The 27,290-nt window shown below is 35.8% G+C and overlaps 1 protein-coding gene across 1 annotated transcript in view; it reads left to right on the top strand.

Moving 5' to 3' along the window:
* The window catches only part of qless (decaprenyl diphosphate synthase subunit 1 qless), a 217,257-nt gene that overhangs the window by 122,164 nt on the left and 67,803 nt on the right, over positions 1 to 27,290 (top strand). The window contains exon 5 of the mRNA XM_090404571.1: positions 24,881 to 24,970. Coding sequence (XP_090260697.1) covers positions 24,881 to 24,970 — 90 coding nt within the window. The remainder of the gene's footprint in view (positions 1 to 24,880; positions 24,971 to 27,290) is intronic.

The raw sequence follows: 27,290 nt of genomic DNA, 5'->3' as shown, positions 1-27,290 counted from the left end.
AACAGACCTGAATTACACCAGGTTCAACTGAAATTTTAAATGGGTTCAAATTCACAGAAAAAGAGTACACACCTGTGCCATATGACAAATCTCCTAGCAGACATGTATGTTAGGAGATGTGTTTTACATTATAGGAAATACTAAGGATAGTGATCAGAGCTTACTCCACCTTTACTACGAGTTACCCCTGTCATGAAAGGTTTGTTTACGCTTGGATCCGCTGAAACTTTTATAGTTTCTATATTTGGCATGAAACTCTTGTCGTTTCTCTATTCAGCTTTGAAATAATGTTGGATTCAATATACACTTCATTTGAATAATAAAAATAACATAATTTTACACAAGCATTAAATTTCATCATACAAAAAAACATCGCTAATTTTACATGAGGGCTAAATTTCACAACCTTGATCTCAATATAATCTCAATCTTCAGATGCAAGGAAGGAATACAAACAGTGAAGGCAAGGTGCTTCTAGAATTTATAAAAAATGAAATTTTTCAGCATTTGACAGCACTAGAAAATGAATTCAGCTGATATTTTCCTGAACTTACTGATGACAAGTTGGATTTAGTGCGAAATCCATTCAAGTTGTCAGTGGAAAAATTTCCTGAAGATCAAAATGAATTTTTGGAGCTGAAGACTGATTCAAGAGTAAGAGATGTGTCGTGTTCAGTGATAAATCGGTCAGAATTTTAGTCCTTGATATGCTCTTTCTGCCACTTTTGGGTAGGAATCACATTTTTCATATTCATACATTGTTCCATTTGTGTCGACATATCTTTGTGAGTCAGGCTTTTGAACTTAGTTGAAAATGACTTGCATTGTGCCTTTTCAAGCACTCCTCCTCATATTCAAGAATTGGTGAAGAAAAAATAATCACAGGTTTCTCATGGCTGTAATCTTTGTGTGAATAAAATGAATTACAATATCCTAGTATTCTTTTAAACTTTTTGTTTATTGAAGTATGCTTTAGTTTAGTCCATCATAATAGTTATGAATATAAGAAGACAAATTTTAAAATTCATCAACATTTTCTATTGTTACTAAATTTGTAAAACTCCACTATGAAAATAATCCCAATGAATGTATATGTATTAATATAGAAAATTAATAAAAGATTTTCAATATTGTGTCTAAATTATTTGAATGCACCTTTTAGTCTATTTTGAAAAGGGGGTAATAATATTCAGACATATGGTAAAAGGGTTGCATGGAGCAAAAAAAGTTGGAAAACACTGGGAGGAGGAGGAGAACCTATCTGTTGGGTGTTTTTTTTTGGATGCTTCCTATAAGATAGTTGTTTGTTGTAGTTTACTGCTAGGTTGTAAACCACAGGGACTTGTGATATTAATTATTGAGCCTTTGGCCTACCCATGTTAGGCTTCTGGCAGTGAATTTAAGAAACTTACCTTTTTCGGTATGGTTTTGGGACATTTATGTTTTGCAGAGTCTTTCTCACTGTAGTTTATCACTTAGCAGATGATTTTAGGGTGGATGGTAGCATTTGCAACAAATTTTGCAGCCCTTGCTCTTCTGCATAGGAAAGTTTTAATCTCAGGGATATACTGGCTTTTTCAAGAAGCTATACATATCTTATGAATGGTGAGTGTTATTTGTAAGCATTTGTTTTGGATTATCTATAGTTTGTTCATGTTTGAATCTATTGTGTGACTCCAGATGGGCATGCCATGTGTCAGAACTGTCTTGATTCCATGCTTAGCTGGCTATGCTGATGGAGAAATGGTATAGCTGTTATATTGCCCTACTTAGAGCAAACATGATTGATGTGAGAAGAAGCTCTTCATCCAGTTGCACTCCAACTATTTGGCTACTGGTTGCTATGGAATGGGATACCAAACATTACTACTCTATCCTCCAGGGATACTATATTCTCTTGAATATCACTGCAATGCTCTTGTCAGAGTCGACATCAGTTCGCCATCTTTTAAACCATTATTCTAGTTCTGAGATTGCATTTTGCAGTGTTTTAGTTGCTAATTGAGGGAGCATGCTATTATTGCAGTATCATCTGCATATAGTATAATAAATTTAGTTTAATCCTTTATCCAATGTAAGCAAACAAAGTTTGCACCTGAAGTATCTTCAGGACTGAGGCAACTTGTGGTAAAGGTGGACTAAGCTCTCATCACTTGTCTTAGTATCTCCCATAATGCAAAGCACATTATGGGAGATGATGCAAAGAACGAGGCAGCTCGTGGTAACGGTGGCTAAGCTCTCATCACTTGTCTTAGTATCTCCCATAATGCAAAGCACATTATAGGAGATAATGCAAAGAACGAGGCAACTTTTGGTAGAGGTGGACTAAGCTCTCATCACTTGTCAGCTTAGTCCACCTTTACCACGAGTTGCCTCAGTCCTGAAGATACTACTAATGCAAACTTTGTTTGCTTATACCTGGATAAAGGATTAAACTAAATTTATTATAGTCTAACCAAATGGGAAAAACTTCCAACATCTGCATATAGTGTTGTGGCAGGAACTGTGCATGAGATGGAGAAGAGCATAGGTGATAACAATAGGGAACCCTGGAAACACTTGTTGCGATTTTGTGTAGAAACAATCTGATTACCTTCAGCTTCACTCAGAGTTTGATGTCTGAGGTAGTATTTGGTAAGCTTGACCATTCCTTGTGGGAATTTTGCCTTTAGGAATTCGAAAAGAAAAAAAGTCCATTGTGCCATTTTTGTGCCAGACTGGTTGGCCGAGTGGTTAACATATATATCTGCTCTCCAGCTGTGGGTTCGAATCCCGACATGGGCATGGATGTCTGTGGAAATGCTAGTGGTGGTATAGTTGGTGGAGACAAAGTTGTAGAGTAGATACCCTCCCTTGATGAGTCTTTGGACTCCTCCCTGGAGGTGTTGCGTAATAATATTTTATTACGCGAGTACAAGTGTGTGAACAGTATAAGTATTGCTCGCATTCTTGTAGTGGACCACATCCTGTGTAGTTCACAAGATGTGGTCTGCTGCTTTTTTTGCAGAAAGCTATTAATGAAAGATGCTAAGAAATTATATTATTGGTTTTATCCTTTATCCAAGTGTAAGCAAACAAAGTTTGCACATGAAGTAACTTGGATAAAGGATAAAATCAATAATATAATTTCTTATTATCTTTCCTCAAGTAACTTCATGACTGGGCTACTTGTATATAGAGGCTAATGACTTCACATCAGTTACCTTAGTATCTCATAATGCAAGGTATATATCCTTACAAACAAGTATAATGCCATGCAGTATGGGAAGGACCACTAACCAGACTGGTTTTGACCTTTATTGAAGTCTCATGAGTGGGAACCAGACCCAGGAGAGATTCCAAGATTGAAGTAATGTAGAAATCATATATTTCCCATATACGAGTAATCAAAAGGTGTCAGTCATGAAGTTACTTTGCACACAAACTTTGTTTGCTTACACTTGGATAAAAGATAAAACCAAGAATATAATTTCTTGGCATCTTTATTTAATTTATAGTATAACCAAGTAGAAAACCTTTCAACAGCAGAAATCTATTACACAATTGTCTGCATTTAATGCAGTGAAATTAGTCTTGCAGCAGCACTGTGAGGGGCCAAATTTTTGATAATCATGGCATTGTCTGGATGTGCCTTTTCTCGTAATGGTTCTGGGTTTATAGCCAGGTCTGTGACCTGGCTATAAACTTTTTGAGTTGCAGATTTCAGTAGTTGCTAATTTCCAACAAGACAAGAAATATTGACTGCTACATGCTTGGATCATGTGGCTAACTTTAACAGAGTTTAGTCTGCAATTTTGGAGATCTCTTGTGATTTCCTCAGGCACAGTACTACCATGAAGTTTTTTCTTAATTCAAGAGCAAACGTATGGTGGTGCTTTTATCCAAAAATTTAGCGAGTGCACAGTATTTGGCTACCATCTCTGACTGTATTTGTTGTGTTTCTAGCTTTTGTAAATTGTATTTTACAGCTTTTGAGGCCACTGCCATCCATTGTTCCTTAGCTTGCAGGATAACTAGAGAAACTCTTTCCTTAGTGGTTCATTTTTGTAGCTTCTGAGGGTGGCAGTTTTCAATATATTGTGGTTCTTTACATCATTTTTTTTTTTTACTGGCCTGATGAAACCCATTGTGTTCCTCAACTGTTTCCTAGGTTAAACCTGAGCTGGTTTGAGAAATAGAATATGGAACTCTGGTGTGTTGTGAATATCTGGGGGCAGCTATTGTCCTCTCAAGTTCAACTTCTAGTCACTAGAACCATTTCGTCTGCAAAAATTCATACAAACTTCTTTCATTGCACAAGATTCGTGCAAAGACTGATGTATCCAACTATCGACCAATCAGTATCTGGAGTCATGGTGGTGGTGGTAAAGATTCTGAAAAAGTTGGTTACGGCTTGCATAATTATGCAGAATTCTTATTTCAGTTTGTGCAACAGCTCTGGTACTTCCTCCTCATACAGTGAAGAGGTTGCAGTGAATTCAGTGTTGCATATACCAGGTGAATAGCTTTTAGCAAAATGGCTACTCATTAGTTAAACAATCACTTGTGCATCAGTCACCTGTTCCATCTGCCTTTAGTAGAATTATTCTTTCAAATTCATTCTTTCTTTTACTTGCAGTGCCAGTTTCTTTTCATACTCAAACTTAGCTTTCTGTACGGCACTTGTGACTTTTCTGGCCTGCTGCTTATAATTTTCATAACTGACTTCATCCTTGCGCACACAGTATTTCTTCCACATCATCTTTTTCTTATGAATTTCTTGCTTAATTAGATTACACATCCATTTCACTCCTACTCTATTCTTTGAACTTTCAGGATGCATTCTGATATTGCATCATTTAAGGTTTTTTTTTTTTTTTAAATGCTTTCCATCCAGCAACTGATACCATCATTCTGAACACACTATACTCCTCAGTTGGTCAAATTTCCTGCTTTGTAGTTCAGCATGTAACCTTTCCTAAATGGAACATTCATAAATCCAGCCACTTCTCAAGTGAGTACCGTATGATCACTGTCACGAGGCAGAATAGTTATGTCTTTAACTGAAACACCCTCTGACACTATAATCAAATCTAACACTCTTTGATTTAAAGTTCTTTCTGTTACACATAGCTTGAAAAAGTTGTCTCACAACATTTCATTAAATTCAGTTTCATTCTTCTTCTGAGATTTGACTGATACTCAATCAATATTTGGATAATTAAAGTCCCCCATTATAATTGCTCTTTTTGCTCCCATCGTCTTTATTTGGTAATGCATTTCTTCATCACTAGCAACCAATCCACTAGGTCTGTAACAACATCCCACTATGTATTTAATCTTGTTAGACTCCACCTCACACCAGATGGCCTTCAAACTCACTGCCACATGAAAAACTGTTACTAGTATTGCAGTCATAGGTGTCAGTTCTAACTGGATTCAGGTTATCCAATATCATCATCAGCAGTACAGCTCGTCCTCCCTATCCTTCTTAAAAATACTGTACCTTCTGCACTTCATACCAGTTAGTACATCTGCTTCTGATGTACTAACGGGTATCAAGGTACACTATTTTTATAGCCAGGTCTTACTAATGCCTACCATGAAGTCTCAGTATATTAACACTAAGGCAACGAACTCTACTCCTTTGTTTCTGATACTTTTAGCATTTGTGTACCGACATAAGTTACCTGCATGCTCTTTTGTATATTCTTCTCTATGGTCTGCTCACAGTTTGACAACTTACTGTAGATGACAGATAATTGCAAAAAGTTTTTCTGCTTGGTTACAAGGTATATTATAATTTACAAGAAATGATATTCTTGCTCGAATCCTATTCCCAAGCATAATCATGAAGGGTATAAGCTGTTGTGAACTATTCTTCTAGGAATAGTTAGTTCCGTGAAGCCCATCTTACTGGTTTTCATTCAGACTAAATGCTTGCTCTGTCAACAGCACATGACTGTTTCTGGAGACAGACAGCCTTTTTCTTCTTCATCGCTTATCAGTAATGGATGTTAACCATTCTCTTTAACTTTTTTCATCCAGCTTGTAATCGAATTTCTGTGGATCACTTCCTTGTTGTAATGAATCCTAAATTTTCTTCTGACAGCTAATATAGACTTCAGCTTAACTTTCCAGAGAATGCTTAAATCTTGATAAAATTCTCTGTCTGTTGTATTTTGTGGATTGTTTAGATAATATAGAAGTAAAGTTATTAAAAATTCGAACTTTACAAGGACTTCAGACACTTTGTATAATGAGATGGCAAAAAACTGTTTCAGGTACTAAGAAAGGAAATAAGAACAGTAAATGATTATTGAACAAGACCTGGAAACACATAGAAGAAAGACATTGAATTAAAACAGTATTTTAAAAAATACCAAATACTTCTTGAATAATTAAAGAATTATTCTATTAATTTCTCCAATGAAATTCATTGGAGAAATTAAAGAGAGAAACACAAAAGATGGACAAGAAATAATAAGAGAAGTTAGATGGATAGTATGACAAAAGAAGGCTGCTGATTTGGTCACACTGGAAATGGTATGAAATGAGAAGGATAATATGCTCTGGGAGAAGAAAACAAGACAAAAGTAATAAGAGAGAAGGGTGAGGGGAACATGTTATGATTTTAAATGTAGAAAACATAATTGATATATAATATAATAACATAATGGAGGAATTTCCTGTAAGCATGGATTTATGTTAGAATAAGTATCAGAGAAGGTGAAAAATGGAAAGTCAGGCAGTGATAGTATAATAGAAATGCTTAAGGCTACAATTATGGTCTTCATCCTAATCCTCCTCCTTAGGAAATTTCTAGAATTTTATTGCCATATGTTGAAGGACTATCGTAGAAAATTGCAAGACTTCTTTGCCTGATTGACCTACTTTCTTTCAGGCCAGTTCATAAACGGAATTCCTTCCTAACTTCTTTGAAAAACAATTACCCCCCCCCCATTCTCTAATCCTGGAGTTTACAGGATCCTTTGTTATTATGGGCAGATGGGTTGTTCTGCTCAGATTGTCTAGAAGAATGCCAACAGTATATTTTACTTCAAGAGTCTGTCTGGTTTAGCTAGCCACACAGTAGTTCTTAATAATAAGAGAAAAACTTAATCAGAGCCTTATACAATGGAACAAGAATCTCCTTACTTCTACAAGTCAGTGTCCTTCACATCTTTGTCAGAATTCGTTGTGTTGTCCTCACAATTTTGGCAATGCATCCTCTAAATTTTAGATCCATACCTACCACCACCACCCCAAGATCTTTTATTTCCTCCACCTCCAACAATATATCTCCACCAAGCATAAATTCTACATCCCCATCTTTGTTACCCAAATTTAAAACATTACATTTTGCAAAATTGAACTTGCATGCTCATTGACTCAATCTTCTGTTCAAGTCTTTTTGTAAAGCCACATCTTCTCTACTCTTCATAGTTCATCCCAATTTTGCATCATCTGCAAACAACTGAATATCCCCCTCCCAATCTTTGCCAATAGTCCACGTGGTTAGCCTAGTAGCTATGCGCTTCGCAACCGTATGCCTGGGGAAGGAGTGTCCTAGGTTCGATTCTCGTCGATGACATGAGGAGCTTAAGGATCTTCCTCAGCCATAGCCAAGTTAGCCGGTCTTGGGCGTGGACAGCAGGGTTTTTTCATCCTGCAAGCAGGATGAAAAAACCCTGCAAGCAGGCAAACTGGCTCCGTGAACCACAGGAATACTTAGAGGCATATGGCTGATCATCTTATCCTCGTATTTCGGTTACGAAATCCAAGCATGCTTGGAAGGTTGTGGGCCTTAAAGGCCTGTTAAAGCCGATGGGATGGGATAGGAAATCTTTGCCAATATCATTAACATTCAGGTTAAACAGCAATGGCCCTAAAACAGGCCCCTGAGCACACCCCTAGTGACTTTCCTCTTCCAGGATATTACTCCCCCTATACATAACTTGCTGATACCTATCAGATAGCCAGTCTCTGATCCAATGCACTAATCTAATATTTAATCCCATCCACTCTAGTTTGACTATCAGCTTATGTGGTAATCAATCAAAAGCCTTTACAAAATCTAAGTGTGTTACTATATATCCCATCTTATTGTAATAAGTAAGTAGATTACTAAAACATGACCTCCCTTTAACTATTAAATTATTTCAGGAAATTACAATGTATACTAAATATTAATTAAAAGAAAACTTTAATCAATACTTCCAATATTTTGGCAATGTTACATTATCATTTTCATGGGAACATAAAACTATGATAACTGCATGCAGGCACTAACAAAGAGCAAATAAGGCTGAAGAGAGTAACTATTGTTGTTCCTAGAGCTAAAGGTACCTCCCAGTGGGCTAAATTAGGTTGTCTTGGCTGTTGGACTGATGTTCTCATGATGTAAGCTTCCCAAATTTGGGACAGTGTCATGCTCCCAAATTTGTTGAGGTTTGGGAAGTTTTTTTAGAGCCGAGGCTGATTTCACAAACAATCTTTCGTATTTATATTTGCTGTGGTGTAGTGAAGTGACTTCCATCGTATTCTGTGGTGGGTATCCAGAGCATGATCCACAAGCCCAGAATGGCTGCATTGGTGAAACTGGATATCCTACTATGGCCAAACAGGCAGGACAGCTAATAACAGGATATCCAAACACAAAGACTACATCCAGTTTCACCAATATAGCCATTCTGAGCTTGCAGACCATGCTCTGGATACCCACCACACAATATGATGAAAGAAAGTCACTTTACTACACCACAGCAAATATAAATATGAAAGACTGTTCATGAAATCAGACTCAGCTCTGAAAAAACTTCCCAAACCTCAACAAATTTGGATGCATGAGACTGCCCCAAATCTGGGAAGCTTGCATCATGAGAACATCAGCCCAACAGCCAAGACAACCCAATTTAGCCCACTAGGGAACACCTTTAGTACTCTAAGAACAACGATAGTTACTCTCTTCGGCCTCATTTGCTTGTTGTTAGTGCATGCAAGCACTTACCATAGTTTTATGTTCCCATGAAGATGGCAGTGTAACATTGCCGAAATATAGGAAGTATTGATTAAAGTTTTCTTTTAATTAATATATGTTGTAATTTTCTGAAATAATTTAATAGTCATGTGTTACCAACGTATAAGCTTATCAATAAGAATGACCTCCCTATAGCAAATCGATGCTGTCCATGAAAGATAATACCATTGTTGTCAACCCCATTCTGGATCCTAGTTCTCACGAGCTTCTCCAACAACTGATACACCAGATAGGCCTATAATTTGATGCTTGAGTTCTATCACCTCCCTTATTAAGCAGCACAATGTTGCCCTCCTTCCACTTCTTTGGAACTTGACCAAGTGCAAGACTCATATTAAAAAAAAATGTCAAGGTAGATGCCAACTCCCTGGTACATTCCTTCAGAATATGTGGTGATATATTATCAAGTCCCACAGCCTTATTAACATAAAGTTTGCTCAATTCCCCCATCTCTTACTCAGTTACTGTCAGTCTCCTCCAACATCATCAACTGCTCTCAAACTCTCCATGATATCACATTTGCAAGAATGAAACACATTTATGAACTGCTCATTAAGTATCGCCACTATATCTTCTACAGCAATTTTTCTCCAATCAGTGTCATCCTTCCATAATCATTCATTTTTTTGGCTGGTTACATATCGAAGGAACTCCCAAGTATTCTTTTTTGGCTTCATTAGCTAACTGCTGCTCATACTTCACTTTTGTAACCCCTACCAACCAAGTCATCCTCCTTGCCTGTTCTTTGTAATCCTCTTGGAATTGATTATTACCACTTCTCTTATGCTGCCTCCATAATGCCTTTTTCCTCTGTATTTCATGCTTAATCTCTTCATTCATCCATTTCACACCTACTTTATTTATCCTTCTGATCCTTGGAATACATTTAGACATTGTTTTTACTAGCTAGTTCTTGAATAGTCCCCAAGCTGCATTGATCTCTTTTTCAGCTAACTCCTCATTCCATGCTACACCTGCAAGCTGTATCCTGAGTTCCTCATAATCACCAGCCTTGTAGTTCCACATTTTTTTTATATCATCATCAAATTCCTGCAATGTACCCTCAAGGGGTGTACAGGATATGATAGTACTACATGAAAAAAATTACATCATTACTAACTTCCTATCTAAAATTTTCCTCCAAATCAGTCTGTTACTTGTCAAGACTCCAACATTACCAGATCTTATATTTCTATCGTCTAAGGCACTTTGTACCGTATCAATCCACCTATATCTTGGTCTTCCTCTGGGTCGTTTTGCTACTAACCTGGCAGAGAACACTTGTTTTGCTAATCTTTCTTCACCCATTCTGTTTAAGTGACCATACCACCTGAGATTAGCTCTGCTAACGCATTCCTGAATGCTGACAATGTCAAGTTCTTTCCTAATATCCTCGTTTTTAATATGATGTTGGCATTGATGCCATCTGTTAAACACAATAATCTTTCTCAGCACTCTCATATCTGAGTTCTCTAGTCTTTGGTCAAGTGTTTTACTTCTGACCCAGCTCTCAGATCCATAAGTTAAAACTGGTTTGAACACTATCTTGTATAGCTAATTTAGTGTTCCGGCTAATTTCTCTCTTATTCCATATGAATTTATTCAATTGACTTCCCACCATACCAGCTTTGCTGATTCTGTTGTCTATTTCCATATTTAATTTACCATCTTCACTAAAAATCGTGCCTAAGTAGCTGAAATGTTTCACTTCTTCCACAGGTTCTGCATTCAAAACACAGTTGACATTTTCAATGATTCTGCCTATTTTCATTGTCTTTGTCTTTTTATTGCTGAACTTCATACCATATCTATTACAACAGCTATTCAATTTAGTCAAAGAATCTTGCAGACTTGTAGCGGATTTATTTAGAAGTATAACATCATCCTCATAAAGCAAAGAGCTGACATTAACATCTCCAATTTTGATATCATGTTTAATACCACTTTCCTTCATGAATAACAGAGGGGATAATGTATATCCTTGTCTCACACCAGATTTAACATTAAACCATCTTCCTGTACTTCCTTCAATTCTAACTGTTGACTTACAACTCAAATAAAGCTAAGTATTGCTTGATATAATGCCCTATTGACACCATATAACTGTAGCGTATTGAATAGCCTCTCTCTTGGCACCTTGTCATATGCCTTTTCCAGATCGACAAAACTTAAATACAGATCTTTGTTATATTCCCATGCTTTCTCGACTATTTGTCGTAAAGTGAAGATCTGATCCTGACAGCCTCTATTTGGTCTGAATCTAGCTTGTTCTTCACCAAGCTTCTCTTCTGCAATCCTTCTCAACCGTTTCTCAAGTATACTTGCATAGATCTTGCCAGGAACACTCAGTAGGGAAATACCTCTGTAAATCTCACATTCAGTTTTATTTCCCTTTTTATATATGAGTACTATGAGAGCTCTACTCCAATCATCGGAAATTCATCCCTCTGTCCAGGCTTTCTGAACTATGCAGTGCAGCCACTGTAAGACCCTTATACCACCATACTTCAGCATTTCTGGTCGAATATCATCTACTCCTGCTGCCTTTCCACATTTCAAGCCTTTGATGGCTTTTTCTACTTCAAATATGGATATGTATTCCTGACTGCATGCCTGGTCAGTGTTTTTTACCACTGTGCTATCATCACTGCTTGTTTCATTTAGCAGTTTTTCAAAGTAATTACTCCATACTTCAAGAATATCTTTTCCTCCCGTTTTCATCTCTAACGCCTTTTAAAGCACTCTTTCCTCCATTTCTAAGCTTCTTCAACAACCTCCAGAATATTTTGCCACCTTCTTGATATTTATTTTCTATATTCTTGCCAAAGTCCTCCCATGACTTTTGTTTAGCTTGTTTTACACAGTGTTTAGCATTCTTGCATTTGTCTCTGTATTCTCTACAAGCACAAGCTGACTTATTTGCCAGGAACTTTTGATATGCTTTCTTCTTTTCCTTCAGTGCTTCTTTAACTTCCTGTGTCCACCAAGGAGTTCTGATTTTTTTTTATCATTGCAGACAACCTCACCACATGCCTCTCTGGCAGAATCAATCAATGTTTTCTTTAGAGTTTGCCACTGAATCTGCAAGGTTTGATTCCTGTTCTCAAACTCTTTAATTTTTTCTTCAATAATCTTTGTATAATCTTTGTGTATTTTAGTCTACAGTTCACATCTGAGAGCTGCTCAACTTTTATTCGCTTTAAAACTTTCTTACATGTTATTCTTTTCAATATGAAATTCAATTTTATCCTGCTCAAGACTAAATAGTGATCACTTCCAATTTCAAATCCTCTGTACACTCTGGTGTCCTGCACCAGGGAGAAAACATCACTATCAACAATAACATAGTCAATGAGACTTTTCTTATTCCTAGCCTCTTCTCTCCATATGAATTTGTGCACATTTTTATGTTGGAACATGGTGTTAGTAATAACCAGTCCATGTCCTGAGCAGAAATCCAACAGATATTTGCCATTATTATTAGCTTTGTTCTTTTCTCCAAATTTTCCCAAAATATATTTTTATGTCTCAATCATTTCCTACTCTGCTATTTAGATCCCCAACAAGGACCAACTTTTCCTTTTTCATTGTGTCAGTTGCTTTTTCTAAAACCTCAAAAAATTCCTCCACTTCTACCTTAGTAGAACCTTCTGTGAGACCATAGGCACAAATAAGTCTCATTGTCCAGTTTCCCATTCTGATATTTGCCCACATCACTCTACTTGAGACTGCCTTCCGTTTAAGAAGATTAGCCTTGTATTTTGTGTTGAATACTATGGCTACTCCTTTTCCTTGATTGTCATTGCCTGTAGTTATAGTTACTATATATATATATATATATATATATTTATTTTTTATTTTATTTTATTTTTTATTTGTGTATATTGATGACTTTAATATGACGGTCAAAACGTTGGGAAATTAAAATAATTATTTATAACACAGAGCTCCTCACGCTGATGGCAACCACCTAAGTTATCACTTCATAGTCACTCTCACCAACTGGAGGGTGATTTGATACCTCATTTATAATTACATCCTCTGATGAGATGATCAAATTTACTTCCCTTTGCTATCTGATCATCCCAGTCTATATTGCCATAATTAAAATTGCCCATAATAATCACCCCTTTCTTATTTGTTTGGCTAATTTGACTATAAATTTCATAATCAATACCACCCACATTACCAGGTCTATAACAACATTCAACTAAGTATTTCATTCTATTTACTTCTATCTCACACCATACTGCCTCGAAACCACTGGTACTATTTCCCTCTTGCATCTAAACTTTGTATGGATATAACTCCTCCTCCCTTTTTACCACTTCTGTCTTCACTAAACACATCATACCTTCCATCTCTATTTCTGTCATTCCAACAATTCTTGGGTGAACAGACTCGATTAATGTAACCATTTCATTTGCCTTGTTTCTTACACTTCTAGCATTTGTGTATAAACACAGCAGCTTATTCCTGTATCTATAGCTAGTTCTGCTGATATCACTTATTAGATATGACTTCTCCATGATTAACTTGAGTCATTTCTTTTTCTCCTTATTCATCTTAGAACCTTCTTCAAATCTGTTTTCTCTTGTCCCAGGTCATCCCCTTCCTTTTTTGTCTATACATGCATTCACATCCTCTTGGAGCATCAATCTTTCTCATGCTGTGTTCCCCTATCTACCCTGAGCCTCCCCATTTCTCTGTCTGTCTTGCACACCTGCTCTCTCATTCTCTATACTCATGCCACTTACTTTTTCAAATTATAACCACCTCTTCAATCTCTCCTGCCTAACTCTCCCATTCTTCCACATTGCTCCCCACTTGATCAGATTCATTCTCTGCACTTATTTCTCTACCTTCCAGCAGCAGCCTCTTCAAGTGACTCATACCAAAACCATTCAAATGCAGCCATCACTCTTATATACAGTTTGCTTCATCCTTCAAGCTCATTCCACACATTAACAAACTGCACTCCTTTCTGCTCACACATTTCCACTAACATATCATTCATAATCCTTGCTCTCCACCTTATCCATTTCATCTCTTGCCTCATCTTAACCAACTCAACTTTCAAATCTTGCATCCGATTTTTGTCTCATTCATTCTTTTTTAATATTCATTATGCCATGCTATAGTTGCTGGAAAAAAAAATGTTTTTTTAATATTATGCTGACTTATAACTTATGACTAATAGTTCAAAATTTTCTGGGTGTATTTTTAATTATATGTCTAGTTGCAAGTGTTTATTTTATAGTTATATATATTGATTATTAAAATGTCATGTATAACAGTAGAGGCAGTGAGCCTTTGTTTGAATTCAACATGAAGCATTTTGTCTGGTGTAGCAAGTGTGGAATGTATGTGTTGGTGAATTTGTGACTAGGATATGGTTTCACCATTACAGCCACTCTGGATTTGCTGACCATGCTTTGGATACCCACCACAGGATATGCTGGTGTTAGTTTTATTATTGTATTCTTATTATTATTATAGTGTAGTTTATAGTATAGTATAGTATAGTAAAAGTTTTATTATTGTATTGTATTCACATTCACACAATTTTCCTTTTCCTATCGGCTCTTTCATTTTATATTTTAATTATTATTAAAAAACATTAAAAAATATTATTATTAAATGTTAATCAGCATGTTTGAGTCTTTGTGATACTATAATAACTATGTGTGTAATTCACTCCACGACCATTTTTTAACTATTGACTTCAGTACACTATACTGTTGCACAAATTAATGAAGCTCTATGAAATTTCATAATATTTACCATAACCATTAATTTATATACAAGAGATAATTAATCAAAAACTTTATATAACCAATCTTAAATCTAGCATTAATGAACTTTAACAATCTCTCTTATCTTCTATTCATTGTTTAGGAATAAATATAATTCTATCAATAAAATTTAGCATTATTAGCTCAACATGTATAAACTCTCTTAACATTATGATTTCTTCCTTTAACTACCAGTCTTTTGACTATCCAACATAGACATTGAAGAAGGTCTCAGAGACAATACGAATATAATACTACAAAATAAGAATGAGAACATATTACTTGAATAATTGAAGTGCAATTCCAATTTCGGTAGCTTTCATGACGGATTCCGAATGCTTCTGAAATATATTTATCACTTCAGCATGCATTCTTTGTACAGTTCCTTATCCTTGGAAAATTATTATTTCCGAGAGAAAACGATCTTTACTTCCCATTGTCTCTGCTTCATCTTTCCTGCCATTTCTCGTGTTTTCAGTGGCAACAAGGATGACCTCTGTCCATAACGAATGTCTTCTCTGTTGGCATACACACCTTCCTGTTGTCTCTCCTGTCAACAGACCTCCCCTATCTGTGATGACTCTCATCGACTTCTGTCTTACCAAAGACAACCTATCTTTTCCACTGACAACTCCTTAACAGCTTTTAGACAAAAAAAAAAAAAAAAAAGTTTACAACTTGTGTGCATGCTCGATCCCAGGATTCAGAACTCCACGTCACACAGACAGATCTGCAGATATTATAGCTCTTATGTCGCATAATTTAAATAAATGCAAAGTACATAATTTGCATTTTAAATACAATTTACATAACTTGAAATATATTTCTCATAAATAATAATACATTTTTTATTTATTATATAAAAACTTGTAAAAACAAACATGTCACATAAGACATGCACGTTGCATGCATGTAAGATTTTACACTGCAGCAAATACAAATATGAGAGACTTCCTCGAATTTGCCTCGGCCCTGAGAAACGTTCGAAACTAAAACAAATTTTGGAAGCACTCATCCAGAGATCTTCAGTCCAGTGGCCAAGCCCACCCAATTTAGCCCACTGAATAGACATGATTTAGGACTAGGCTCTTATTTGGCTGCCTTTCTTCAGCCTCATTTGCCCAGCGTTAGTGTCTGCATGCACATATTGATTTTGTAATTCCCCCATGATGGCAGTGTAACATTGCCGAAATATAGAAAATTATTAATTAAAGTTATTATAATTAATATTTAGTGTATGTTGCAATTTCCTGAAAAATAATAGTTATGAATAAATACAAAATTAATAACAGAAAAAACTCACGTGAAAAGATTATTTAATAGTATAATTTTCGCATGTGCATGTTACAGGCATCTTCAGTACATTTTAAGCTGAAATTAAATAATAACTGACAATTCCAAAAAGCGCCACCTAAGTAGCTAATGTAAGACAACTAAAAAGGTCAATAAATTTCCAAACTAAAAAATAATTATATATACAATAAAAAGTTAGGAAAGATTAGCTGATTTATAAAGTACTATCTCCCATACAGGGAAGATAGTAAACCATCGGATCTGTTTAAGTTAGGAGAGTGAAGTAAAGTTTCACATGTTTCTTTATAAAGCCGTTCCATGAGGAACCGACTTTTGTGAAGGACTCTTGTCTTCTTCCAATGAACTCTGTCTAGTGATGATGGTATGTTCTGCAAGTCCAGACTGTTCAGGTTCAAGGTATTGAATATAAGACTGGTGTTCTTCTAGCCGAATGGAGGTAGATCTGTAATAGATCGTCTGAAGAACAAAAGGAGTGGGCCTGATGAACCAGTGTTTTAATAGTTCCTGCCTTTGGACAGGGATGGTGATGAGATTCAGCATGGATATAATGGCCTATATGAATCTTCTTTCTATAGACTGAGAAATGTAGCGAAGAATTAAAAGATCTAAAAAAGCTAACTGGGGTAAACTGGATGATCCTTGTATGAAGTGCATTTAACTTAGAAACTGTTGAAGTTCATCAGAAGAGCCATTCCATATAGCAAAAATCATGACCAATGAGTAGGTGAGGGAGAAATGTTGTCAAAGATACATTGTTCAAAATGTTCCATAAAGAAGTTGGCAATAGCAGGAGAAAGAGGATCGCCCATTACTGTTCCTTCAATTTGTTGATGCAACTTATTTTTAAAGGAAAAATAACCTGAATGTATTACAAAATCAGATTTTTTTACAATGTCTGAAGGAAATTCCTGTTGCAGTAATTCAATGCTTTCAGATAAAAGAACATTTAATATAATAAATTTAGTTTAATCGTTTATCCAAGTGTGAGCAAACAAAGTTTGCGCCTGAAGGTATCTTCAGGACTGGGGTAAGGTGGTACAACACCAGGACACTCCTTGCAAAGGTGGAGCAAGATACCAACACTCCTATCTCAGTATCTCCCATAATGCAAAACACATCTCCTTGCGGATATGTCTAATGTTATGCTTTAAGGGATGGGCCACAACCCAGACTAGTTTCGACCTTTATTGAGGTCTCTTCATTGGGAGCCAGACGCAAGGGGAGATACCAGGCAGAAGCATTACCAGGTCATCTCTGCCTATAGGAGTTGCCAAATGGTGTGCCACCCTTTTTTAATAAATTACTCTGGATTTAGAGACAGATGTTGAAAGTTTATTTTTCACTTGGTTAGAGTATAATAAATTTAGTTTAATCATTTATCCAAGTGTGAGCAAACTAAGTTTGCGCCTGAAAGTATCTTCAGGACTGGGGTATGGTGGTACAACACCAGGGCACTCCTTGCTCAAACTGAAGAGACCTCAATAAAGGTCGAAACTAGTCTGGGTTGTGGCCCTTCCCTTAATGCATAACATTAGACATATCCGCAAGGAGATGTGTTTTGCATTATGGGAGATACTGAGATAAGAGTGTTGGTAGCTTGCTCCACCTTTGCAATGAGTTGTCCTGGTGTTGTACCACCTTACCCCAGTCCTGAAGATACTTTCAGGCACAAACTTTGTTTGCTCACACTTGGATAAACGATTAAACTAAATTTATTATACTCTAACCAAGTGAAAAATAAACTTTCATCATCAAAAAAGAACATTTGTAAATAAAGAAACAACATCTAAACTGATCATGATATCCGAAACATCCAAATGAAGATCTGAAATTTTATTTTTGAAATCCAAGGTATTTTTTATATAAGTATCAGTTCTTCTAGTTGAAGAAGTGAGTAAATTTGATAGAAATTTTGTAAGTAGGGCAACCTATACAATCTACAACTGTCCTCAATGGAATGCCTGGTTTATGAACTTTCGGAAGACCATACAATCTAGGTGGACGACCGAAGAAGGTTTTAAGTTTTTTTTCTTTTGATCTTCATTCCATGTAGATACATTATCTATAAGAGAATTAAGTCTCTTCAATTGACTCCCAGTAGGATCCGATTATATGGTCTTCCAAAAGTTCATAAACCGGGCATTCCATTGAGGCCAGTTGTAGATTGTATAGGTTGTCCTATTTACAAAATTTTTATCTAATTTACTCACTTCTTCAACTAGAAGAACTATAAATGGAGGACTACAAAAGGAATCCCAAATGATAAAGATCACATTAAATCAAAGATCATCATCGTCATCAAATTCCTGCCATGTACCCTTAAGGGGTGTACAGGATATGATAGTACTACATGAAAAAAATTACATCATTATTAATTTCCTATCTACAATTTTCCTCCAAATCAGTCTGTTACTTGTCAAGACTCCAAGATTATCAGATCTTATATTTCTATCGTCTAAGGCACTTTGTACCGTATCAATTCACCTATATCTTGGTCTTCCTCTGGGTCGTTTTGCTGCCAACCTGGCAGAGAACACTTGTTTTGCTAATCTTTCCACCCATTCTGTTTAAGTGACCATACCATAAACCAAAGATAGATATCCTAAATGTTTGGAGTTATTATTTTGAAAGTGTTAAATGAAACAAGAAGTAATAGAGCAGTAGTAGTAGAAAAAAAACTGCAAAAAATATTAAATGTGGAAAGGCATCTTAGCAGCTATAAAAGCATCAAAGACTACACTGCATAATTCATAAGGCCTGCTCAAAGTATCAAAGATGATTAGAATAGAGTTCTCATACTGCCCATATATAAAAAAAAGGAAAATAAAACAATGGAAAAATTAGATAAATTTCCTTAGTGTTTCAGGTAAGATTTATTCATGTATACTTGACAGGAAAAGTGTCCAAGAAGAACTTGGAGAAATACAGAGTTCAGGCCAAAATAGGTTTGCCAGGATGGATCAGATTTTCATTTTGTGTTTTTCATTTTCATTGGAAAAAGGTTCCAAGAGAAATCTGCTCAAAACACTACAGTGAGACACTGTTCCAATCAATACATGATTTATATTTGAGTTGTAAGTCAGCAGTTAGAATTGAAGGAGGTACAAATGAAGGTGGTTTGATGTAAAATCAGATGTAAGACAAGGGTACACACATACTCTCTGCTGCATATTCACCATCTATATGCATCACATTATGAAGGAGGGTGGCATTAACTGGAATATCAAAATTGGAATGCTAATCTTGGTTCCTTATTTTTTTATGTAGATGATGATGATGATGATATACTTTTAAATAAGTCCAGTGCAAGTTTTCAGGATTCTTTAACTAAATTGAGTAACTGCTGTAACAAATATGACATGAAATCAGCAATGAAAGAACCAAAACTATGAAGATATGCAGGAAAATAGAAAACTTCATGAATGGAGTTTATAATGTGATCTTTATCATGAATTGAAGGAGAATCAAACAAGTAAAATAAGCTATTTAGGCACAATTTTTAGTGAAGATGGCAAACAAAATATGGAAATAGATAATAAATTAGCAAAGTAGGGAGTGAACTGAATAAATTTATATGGAATAATAGAGAAATTAGCCAGAACACTGAACTTGCAGTATACACGACAGTATTCAAACTAGTCTAAATTTATGAGAGAGCTGAATTAGAGGTAATACAGGTGATCAAAGATTGGAGATCACCGATATGAGAGTTTTGAGAAAAATCTGGGAAGTGGACAGATGGCATCAGTGGAAGAATCATTTAAAAATGAAGATATTAGGAAGAAACAAAAGGTAGGTAGAATTATCAGGAGTATTACTGATAATTCTCTACAGGATGATTTGAATAGACTTTTAGCTTGGACAGAAGCGTGGGATTGTAATTTTAATCTTATTAAATGCAAAGTGTTACACTTTGGGGTACAGAGATATGAGATTAAATACTGTATGGGTGGAGCTGTACTTCAGGAAGTGGATGAGATTTGGGATCTTGTGGTGATGATAGGCAGTTGACTAAAGTTTCGAGGTCATATTGCAAGTGCTGCATAGATTGTACATAATATTGCTGCTATGATAAAAAGTACATTGACATGTAGGGATAAGGAGGCAGTAGTGCCTCTGTATAAGGTATTGGCCTGACCACACATGGACCGTTATGCTCAGATTTGGTCACATTGTTCTCATTGTGATGTGGAAACACAAGAGAAAATCTAAAGATGAATGGCCAAACTTATATTAGGAATCTGGAGTGTTGGTTAAAAAGATCATTTGAAAGAAATGTGGATTAGAGTTTGGTGGATAGGAGGAAAAGAGGAGATATGATAGACCTTCAAGTTAGGTAAAGGATTCTACCAGAACAGTACAGAAGAAATTATAAAAAGAGTGGATTTTAAGATGAGAAGAACAAGAGGCCATCCCTGGAAGTTGTATCAAGATGTGGTGAAGAAGAGTGTGAGGAATGGATTTTTTTATGTGGAGAGTTGTTGGTGAGTGGAATGTATTGCCAGAGTGCATTGTGAATGGAGGAAATGTAAATAACTTCAAAATTCATTTATAGACACATTGCTGCATTCACAATGCACTCAGGCAATGCATTCCAGAGTTGAGTGAGCCTTCCATGATATTATTAATATTATTTCGGTAATCTCCATGGAGGTTACTGTAATAATAGTACAAATAATAATAGTACAAGATGACTTTATTTTTGCAAATAAAGTCATCTTGTGTGAAGGTTTGCCCACTTATTGATACTTTATTAGTTATAATACACTCTAATAGAAGTATGATAGATCCCTGCTTTTTCACTAGACTTACATAATTATCTGAAATGGAAGGCCACTGAAACTGTGTGATAGCAGTACATATCCTTCACTTGAAGGCATTGAAGATTTTCTGCCTTCTTTGGAAAAGGCAACAACTGTGATTGACATAGAAACTGATTGTCTCAATTCTATAATGAAAATGTAAATGAATTGCTGAACTCACATAAAGAGAAGGAGCCTACCATTGAAAAACTTATCAAAATGGCAGTGCAAAGAAGAAACACCTGCTACCCTACATTTATGTTAGAGACTGTCTTTTTAAAAAACTGACTCCATCTGAAAAATTTGAAAACTGATGATCCAAATTTTGAATGGCTCATCAGGAGTAGACATTGATACAAAGTTTTGAATGTCTCATTATTCACGAACATCCTACTTAAAGAACACCTTTGTACTTATTCAAGCAGAATTTCCTCCCAATATTTCAGCCTTGTTTCAGTTCACTATGAACTTGAGCTATTTCATTTGGCAAGGAAAATTTTGCAAACAAATAAAAGGCACTGCCATGGTTTTGTCATCTCTCTCCCCCATTCAAATCTATTGTTTGGCTATGCTATGTAGACAATATGTTTGCAAATTTGCTATTTGGCCACATGGCTTTGAACACCTTAACAAATTTTATTTTCCATTTGAACAGCCAACATCCAATTCACAACCGAAATAGACAATAATAGCAGTCTGCCTGAATCTTTGGCCTTCACTATCTATAGACCCCACACACAAGTACATTCATAAACAGTTACATCATCCCCTCCCAGTAAGATGACACTATAAAAAACCTAGTTCATAGAACAAAATTAATCTGCTCTGATAACACTGCACTCATCACAGAACTCAGTCACATACAAAACACCTCTTCAGTCAATGGTTACACTTCCCAACCAGATATAAAGAATACTAATATCCCTCTCCCTCCCCACCTTCAAACATAATTACAGCAAATTAATCACATTCCTTAAATTCATAGCCTCTCTGAAAAGGTTGCCAAGATCTTAGAGCACAATCTTTTGACTTCTGACAAACCACATAGAAAATTAACATCTCCCTTATCTGCTCTCTTAAAGACAAACTGCAACTATAAGCAGTCATACACAAAACAATCGAGTATACCAGAATTAACTTGAGACAGTTTGTTCCAGCTTTGCACACAGCCTACACTGCACTACCAGCATCATCAGCTTCAATGGTTGTAGTAGGCGGGACCAACAAAAAGCGCATAAGTCGAATTCGCGTAACTCTGGATATAATTTTGTATGTAATTTATATATAGAAACATACAGTTGGGACCAAAGATTTACAAAAACATCTATATTTTTAAGAAATATAATCATAATTGTAGTTTTTCGTACATAAAAAAAAAAAAGAAAGTTATTTCAATGTCTATGGTTTCATAAAATCTAATAGATTCGGGTGACGGCATAATGTCTTTTTCTTATCACACAAAATTTCTTCATAGCAAGCTAATGATTTTTTTATTCCTTGCTTTGTGGCTACAATTCGTTCCTCGTTAGAATCTATGTCCTCCAAAATCTGTAAACCTTTCTTTTATGATTGTTCTTCTTACTGTAGATCGAACTTCTTTGCTAGCTTACAAATTTTCATTCTGCCTTCAAAATCCTTAATAATGTTGAGTTTTGTTTCCAAAGTCAATGTTTTTCTTTTCTTGCTAGCAGTAGAAGAATTGGACTTGCTTCTTTTGGACGACATTATTATTTTTTATGTGATAAAATTTTTATCAAGAACATAACATTAAACAATCGCAAGGTTTGTAGACTAGAAAAATCATGTATGAATAGTGGCCGCACGAAACACGTCAGTGCTTGTTCACAGCATGTGCGACACTGGCGAATGCGGCCGGCACCTGAAAGATACAACTAGTGGTGAGCGGGACGGGAATACGTACATATAAGAAACCGCGTAACTCCGGATTCGACTGTGTGTGTGTGTGTGTGTACACACACACACATCAGCTCTCTTTCACCAAAACTGGCCAAGATTCTCAAGAAATTTAACTTCAAAACTTGCTTCACTACGCTTCTAAAACTTCATTCATTACTTAGCAAACATAAACAGAAACATCTTCCTACTTAGTTTCCAGGAGTGTACAAGATTTTGTGTGATTGTGGAAAGCCATACTATGGACAGACCGCTAAATCCATCCTTCTACGTTTGGATGAACACCATAGAGATATCTCCTATAACAGGACTAGAGCTAACGCTCTCTCTAGCCACGTTCTCTTTTCAGCTAACTCAGACGAAGGCCGCCAACACATTGTAAACTGGACTCAAACTTCTAACATCCATGTGTGCTACGATGAACTTGAAAGAAAGATTGTCGAATCTAGGGAAATTTCTCTAGATTCCTCTCATATCAACAACAGCCTGAGTTACAATCTCTCTGATGCACATGTTGCTTCTGTTCAGTACTGGTGCACTCGCGACAGCGCGTAGTATACGTTTGTTTGGAACTCTTACTCGCATTTGTTTTTCAAACACGCTACTGTCTTTTTATACTTGTTCTGTTATTACAATTTTAAGTCTCTGTAATTTTTTATATACTTTTTTGATTGTGATACCTGAGGATGTTGATCTATTCAACGAAACTAGTAAAATCTTTTTAAATATATCTTGTCATCTTTTTATCTCTCGGTAACAGTCATTAAAGCTTTTTTATAATATTCCAACCGAGTAAAAATGAATTCTGAAAAAAAAAAAAAATATATATATATATATATATATCAATAAACATTCTCTCACTAATGTCAGATTCCTATTCATAGCTTTGCTGATGATAGTATACTCATTCCTTTTCTTTGTCATTCACAAAAACTAGTAGCACTTAGATAAATCAAGCTTCAAGATCTATAGCCAGTGCCTTAAACATCAATCTTTTAGCCATTTTCAAGTTCAGTGGTGATAATTTAGTAAATTTTAATACTACCAAAACATAGATTTGGCTTATTTCCTAAAATCAAAAACATACTTCACTCCCCCTCACTTTTGGTAATATTTCATTCACCTGCCATGATCATTTTTCTCTTTTTGGGCTGACATTCTCCAGTCTATCCTGGCATGAACTAATCATGTCCATAACCTCTTTGATGTCAAACAGTTCTTTCATTCTAAACATTACTTTTCTCTATTCATCAATACAGCTTGATGAATATTATCAAGAAGAATGCATATTTCTTTTAGCAAGATTACTGCTGAAACATTGATTCCTTCTCCTCCTTCCCATGCTGTGTGTACAGTGCCAATTTTATTGCTATTTCATTCCTTGGAGTATTCCTTGTAAGAATTTGCAAGATCGTGCATGTACACACATAATGTGCAATCTTTCCTTTCAATTGCTGATTTGCAGAAAAGAATTGCAATTAGAGTTTTCAGAGGTTATGCCACACACACGCGCAATCTGAGCAGAAATTGAAACCTCTCTCAGAATGTTAGATAATATCCAGAAGAAAGAAAGATGTTTGCTTAATAGATTAGCCTTCCCTCACTGAATTCTCCAGTTGCTTTCCCATAGACGCTCTGTTTCTGTATTATCTATGAACATGAATAGCTGCTTTTCAACATCCATATACTTTTAAGCTAGTCTCAGTGAACTAATTTATCCTCCTCCTTCATTTCATATACCTCTGTCCTTTGGAATAGTTCTTCCCCCACCACCACCATTTCCGCAATGAATATCACCTGTAACTCTTCAAGAAACAGTTTCCCTTTCCTCTCACTAATCATTTGTCCCCCCCCCCCCCCCACACACACACACAGGTCTATCATGTTATAGGTCTTGAGACTTCTTGTGTGTGAAATTGATATAAAAATAAATCAATAAATAAACTTTAGACATTGAAATTAAATTTGCTTGTTTTGTATTTTTGTTTGAAATTATTAAAAACTGGTCCTTGTTTCTGTTTCTTTCTTACTTGTAGGCTATCCTTGCTGGGGACTACATTCTTTCTCAAGCATCTAGAATTTTATCAGAAATAGGAAATGCAGATGTTATACAGATACTCTCTCAGGTAAATTCATTCTACCTTTTAGATTGCAGTGTGTGGTTTAATTTTCTAACTGCATGACTACACTCATGATCCAAAACATTACAACCATGGGCAACTTTGCATATTGGGCCTCCTTTGGCTGGGATGACTGCTTGCACACATCTTGGCAATGACTCCACTAGACCACAGATGTCCTGAAGTATTCTGGACCAGACAGAATAACATCCCAGAGGTCAGTGACTGAGCTAGTAATGGGATTGACTGCTAGATGCTACTTCCCACATAAATTTTGATGGAATTCAAATCAGAGAATTAGTTGGCCAAGGGAGCATTATGCTTACATAATGTGAGCCTTATGACATGGGGGGGGCAGACCAGGAATTTTTTTTATTTATTTATTTATTTATTTTTAACATATTCCAGTAATCCTATTGTAGAAAACATTAAACTCTTTCATGGGGCAGTGGTCTCATGCTGGATGATCAGATTCATCTCCCCACTTAAAAACAAACATCCATGTCTATCACAAGATTTATTTTACTTTTAATTCATTCAACATATGTCATTTCCTATATTTTCAGATCTAATCATGCAATTTACTGTTACAGATTTAAAGGATTTAGCAGAAATTATTTAAATTCTCGATAAATCCTTTATGACACATCACAATGCAGTAGCCTTTTGATTACTGTAATTTTGTTTATGCTCCTCTCCTCTCACACTTAACCAATTAGGCTCTCAATGACTTGTCACCAAGCAGCTTGGCTACATAGAGACCTAATTAGAAACCTGTTTTGTTATGATATGGCGGTTGATCCTGTGTGCCTGTCATTTGCAACTTCTAAAGGGTGCATCTCCATGTGGCAGATAGTAAAATGTCTCTCAGATATGAGTGGTAAGAAGGAGGTGAAATACCTTCTGTGGACCAACAAGTAACAGTAGCATTCAGTCCATAGTAGGTGACTGCAAACAACATGTTCCCCATGTTAGGGACAACTGAACAAATCATTAAGATTAGTCAGATGAGTGTTGATACACTGACTGTAAAAATGGAACAAGATGTACAGAGGAAAAGTAAGTTGGCTCAGATATCAACTGGATAAGCATGATCTGCGTATCCAACTGAGCAACTTGGGTTGGATGAATAAATCAGCATCTACCTAAAGAAGTGCACTAACTGTCAAATGAGCTAAGAGAAAACATGGAATGTCCATACTTTATAGGTTCCTGGAAAGCTGGAACACTTGCTTTGCAGAGATATCAAGTGATACCAATGCAACATCCTTGGATAAACGTGGAAGATGTGCTGGACACATTCAGGAGAAATGAAAGGCGGAAGAATCACCTAGTCTGGGAATAGTACAAAAACATTATGCAGGAATTGGATTTTTGCTCAAGAGGAAGAGAAGAGTACAAGCCAGAAAATGAAAGAAAGAAATAATACAAGGTTTAAAAGCAAGATCATCTGAAATGGATAAATCAGTATATCTTTATTACTGATTCCAAGACTGATAAGAAATTAGAGAATAATGTTTCTTCTTCAATACTTTTAATTCAATACTCTCTAACTATGACTATTGTGATGTTATGGTTGGAGAGTATTGAATTAAAAGTATTGAAGAAGAAACATTATTCTCTAATTTCTTATCAGTCTTGGAATCAGTAATAAAGATATACTGATCACTGGAATGAAAAAAGAATAACCATGAAAGAAGAGAAAGAATGCTTGAAAATCGCCTTTGAGCATGACATGGTAATCTGTACAAAATTCCAACAAAAAGACTTCAGAAAGTGATTGTGGCAATCTCCTGAATCAAAGAACATGGTAGATATGTAGTCATAAGAAAGATGGGACACATCAGTGCAGCAGCATTGAATGCTTCAAGGAGCACACATGGAATCAGACCATAGCATAGTGATTGCTAACATCAAGTTGAAACTCAAATGACAACTGAATGTATACTTTGAAATAGTAGAGATATAAGGACATTGAGTAAGAAAATTACAGGGAAAGTATTTAAGGAAGAATTGAAATCCATTGCAGAAAAACTGAAGATTGAAACAACAAAGGTGCTGCAATGAGGGAAGTAGAAGAAACAGTCCTACAGAACATTGGCGCTAAAGAAGACGTGGATTTCACAAGACATTAAATCTGATTCAAGTGTGTGGGGGGGGGGGAAGCATTAAAGATTAAGTGAGAGAAATTTCTGTGGAAATTGATGACTGTATAGAGCGAAGTAAAGTAGGTGGTTAGATGAGACAAGGCATTGATCCTCTAACAAGTGGTTAGAGGATCAATGCAAGGATATCAATAAATACTATGGTGAATACAGAACACACA

This window comes from Typopeltis vanoorti, chromosome 15 (assembly GCF_054136105.1).
Source record: "Typopeltis vanoorti isolate ZY-2024b chromosome 15, IOZ_Tvanoo_1.0, whole genome shotgun sequence".
Classification (NCBI taxonomy): domain Eukaryota; kingdom Metazoa; phylum Arthropoda; class Arachnida; order Uropygi; family Thelyphonidae; genus Typopeltis; species Typopeltis vanoorti.
Note: the sequence above shows the minus strand (reverse complement) of the source record. Positions and strands in the feature narration are given on the sequence as shown.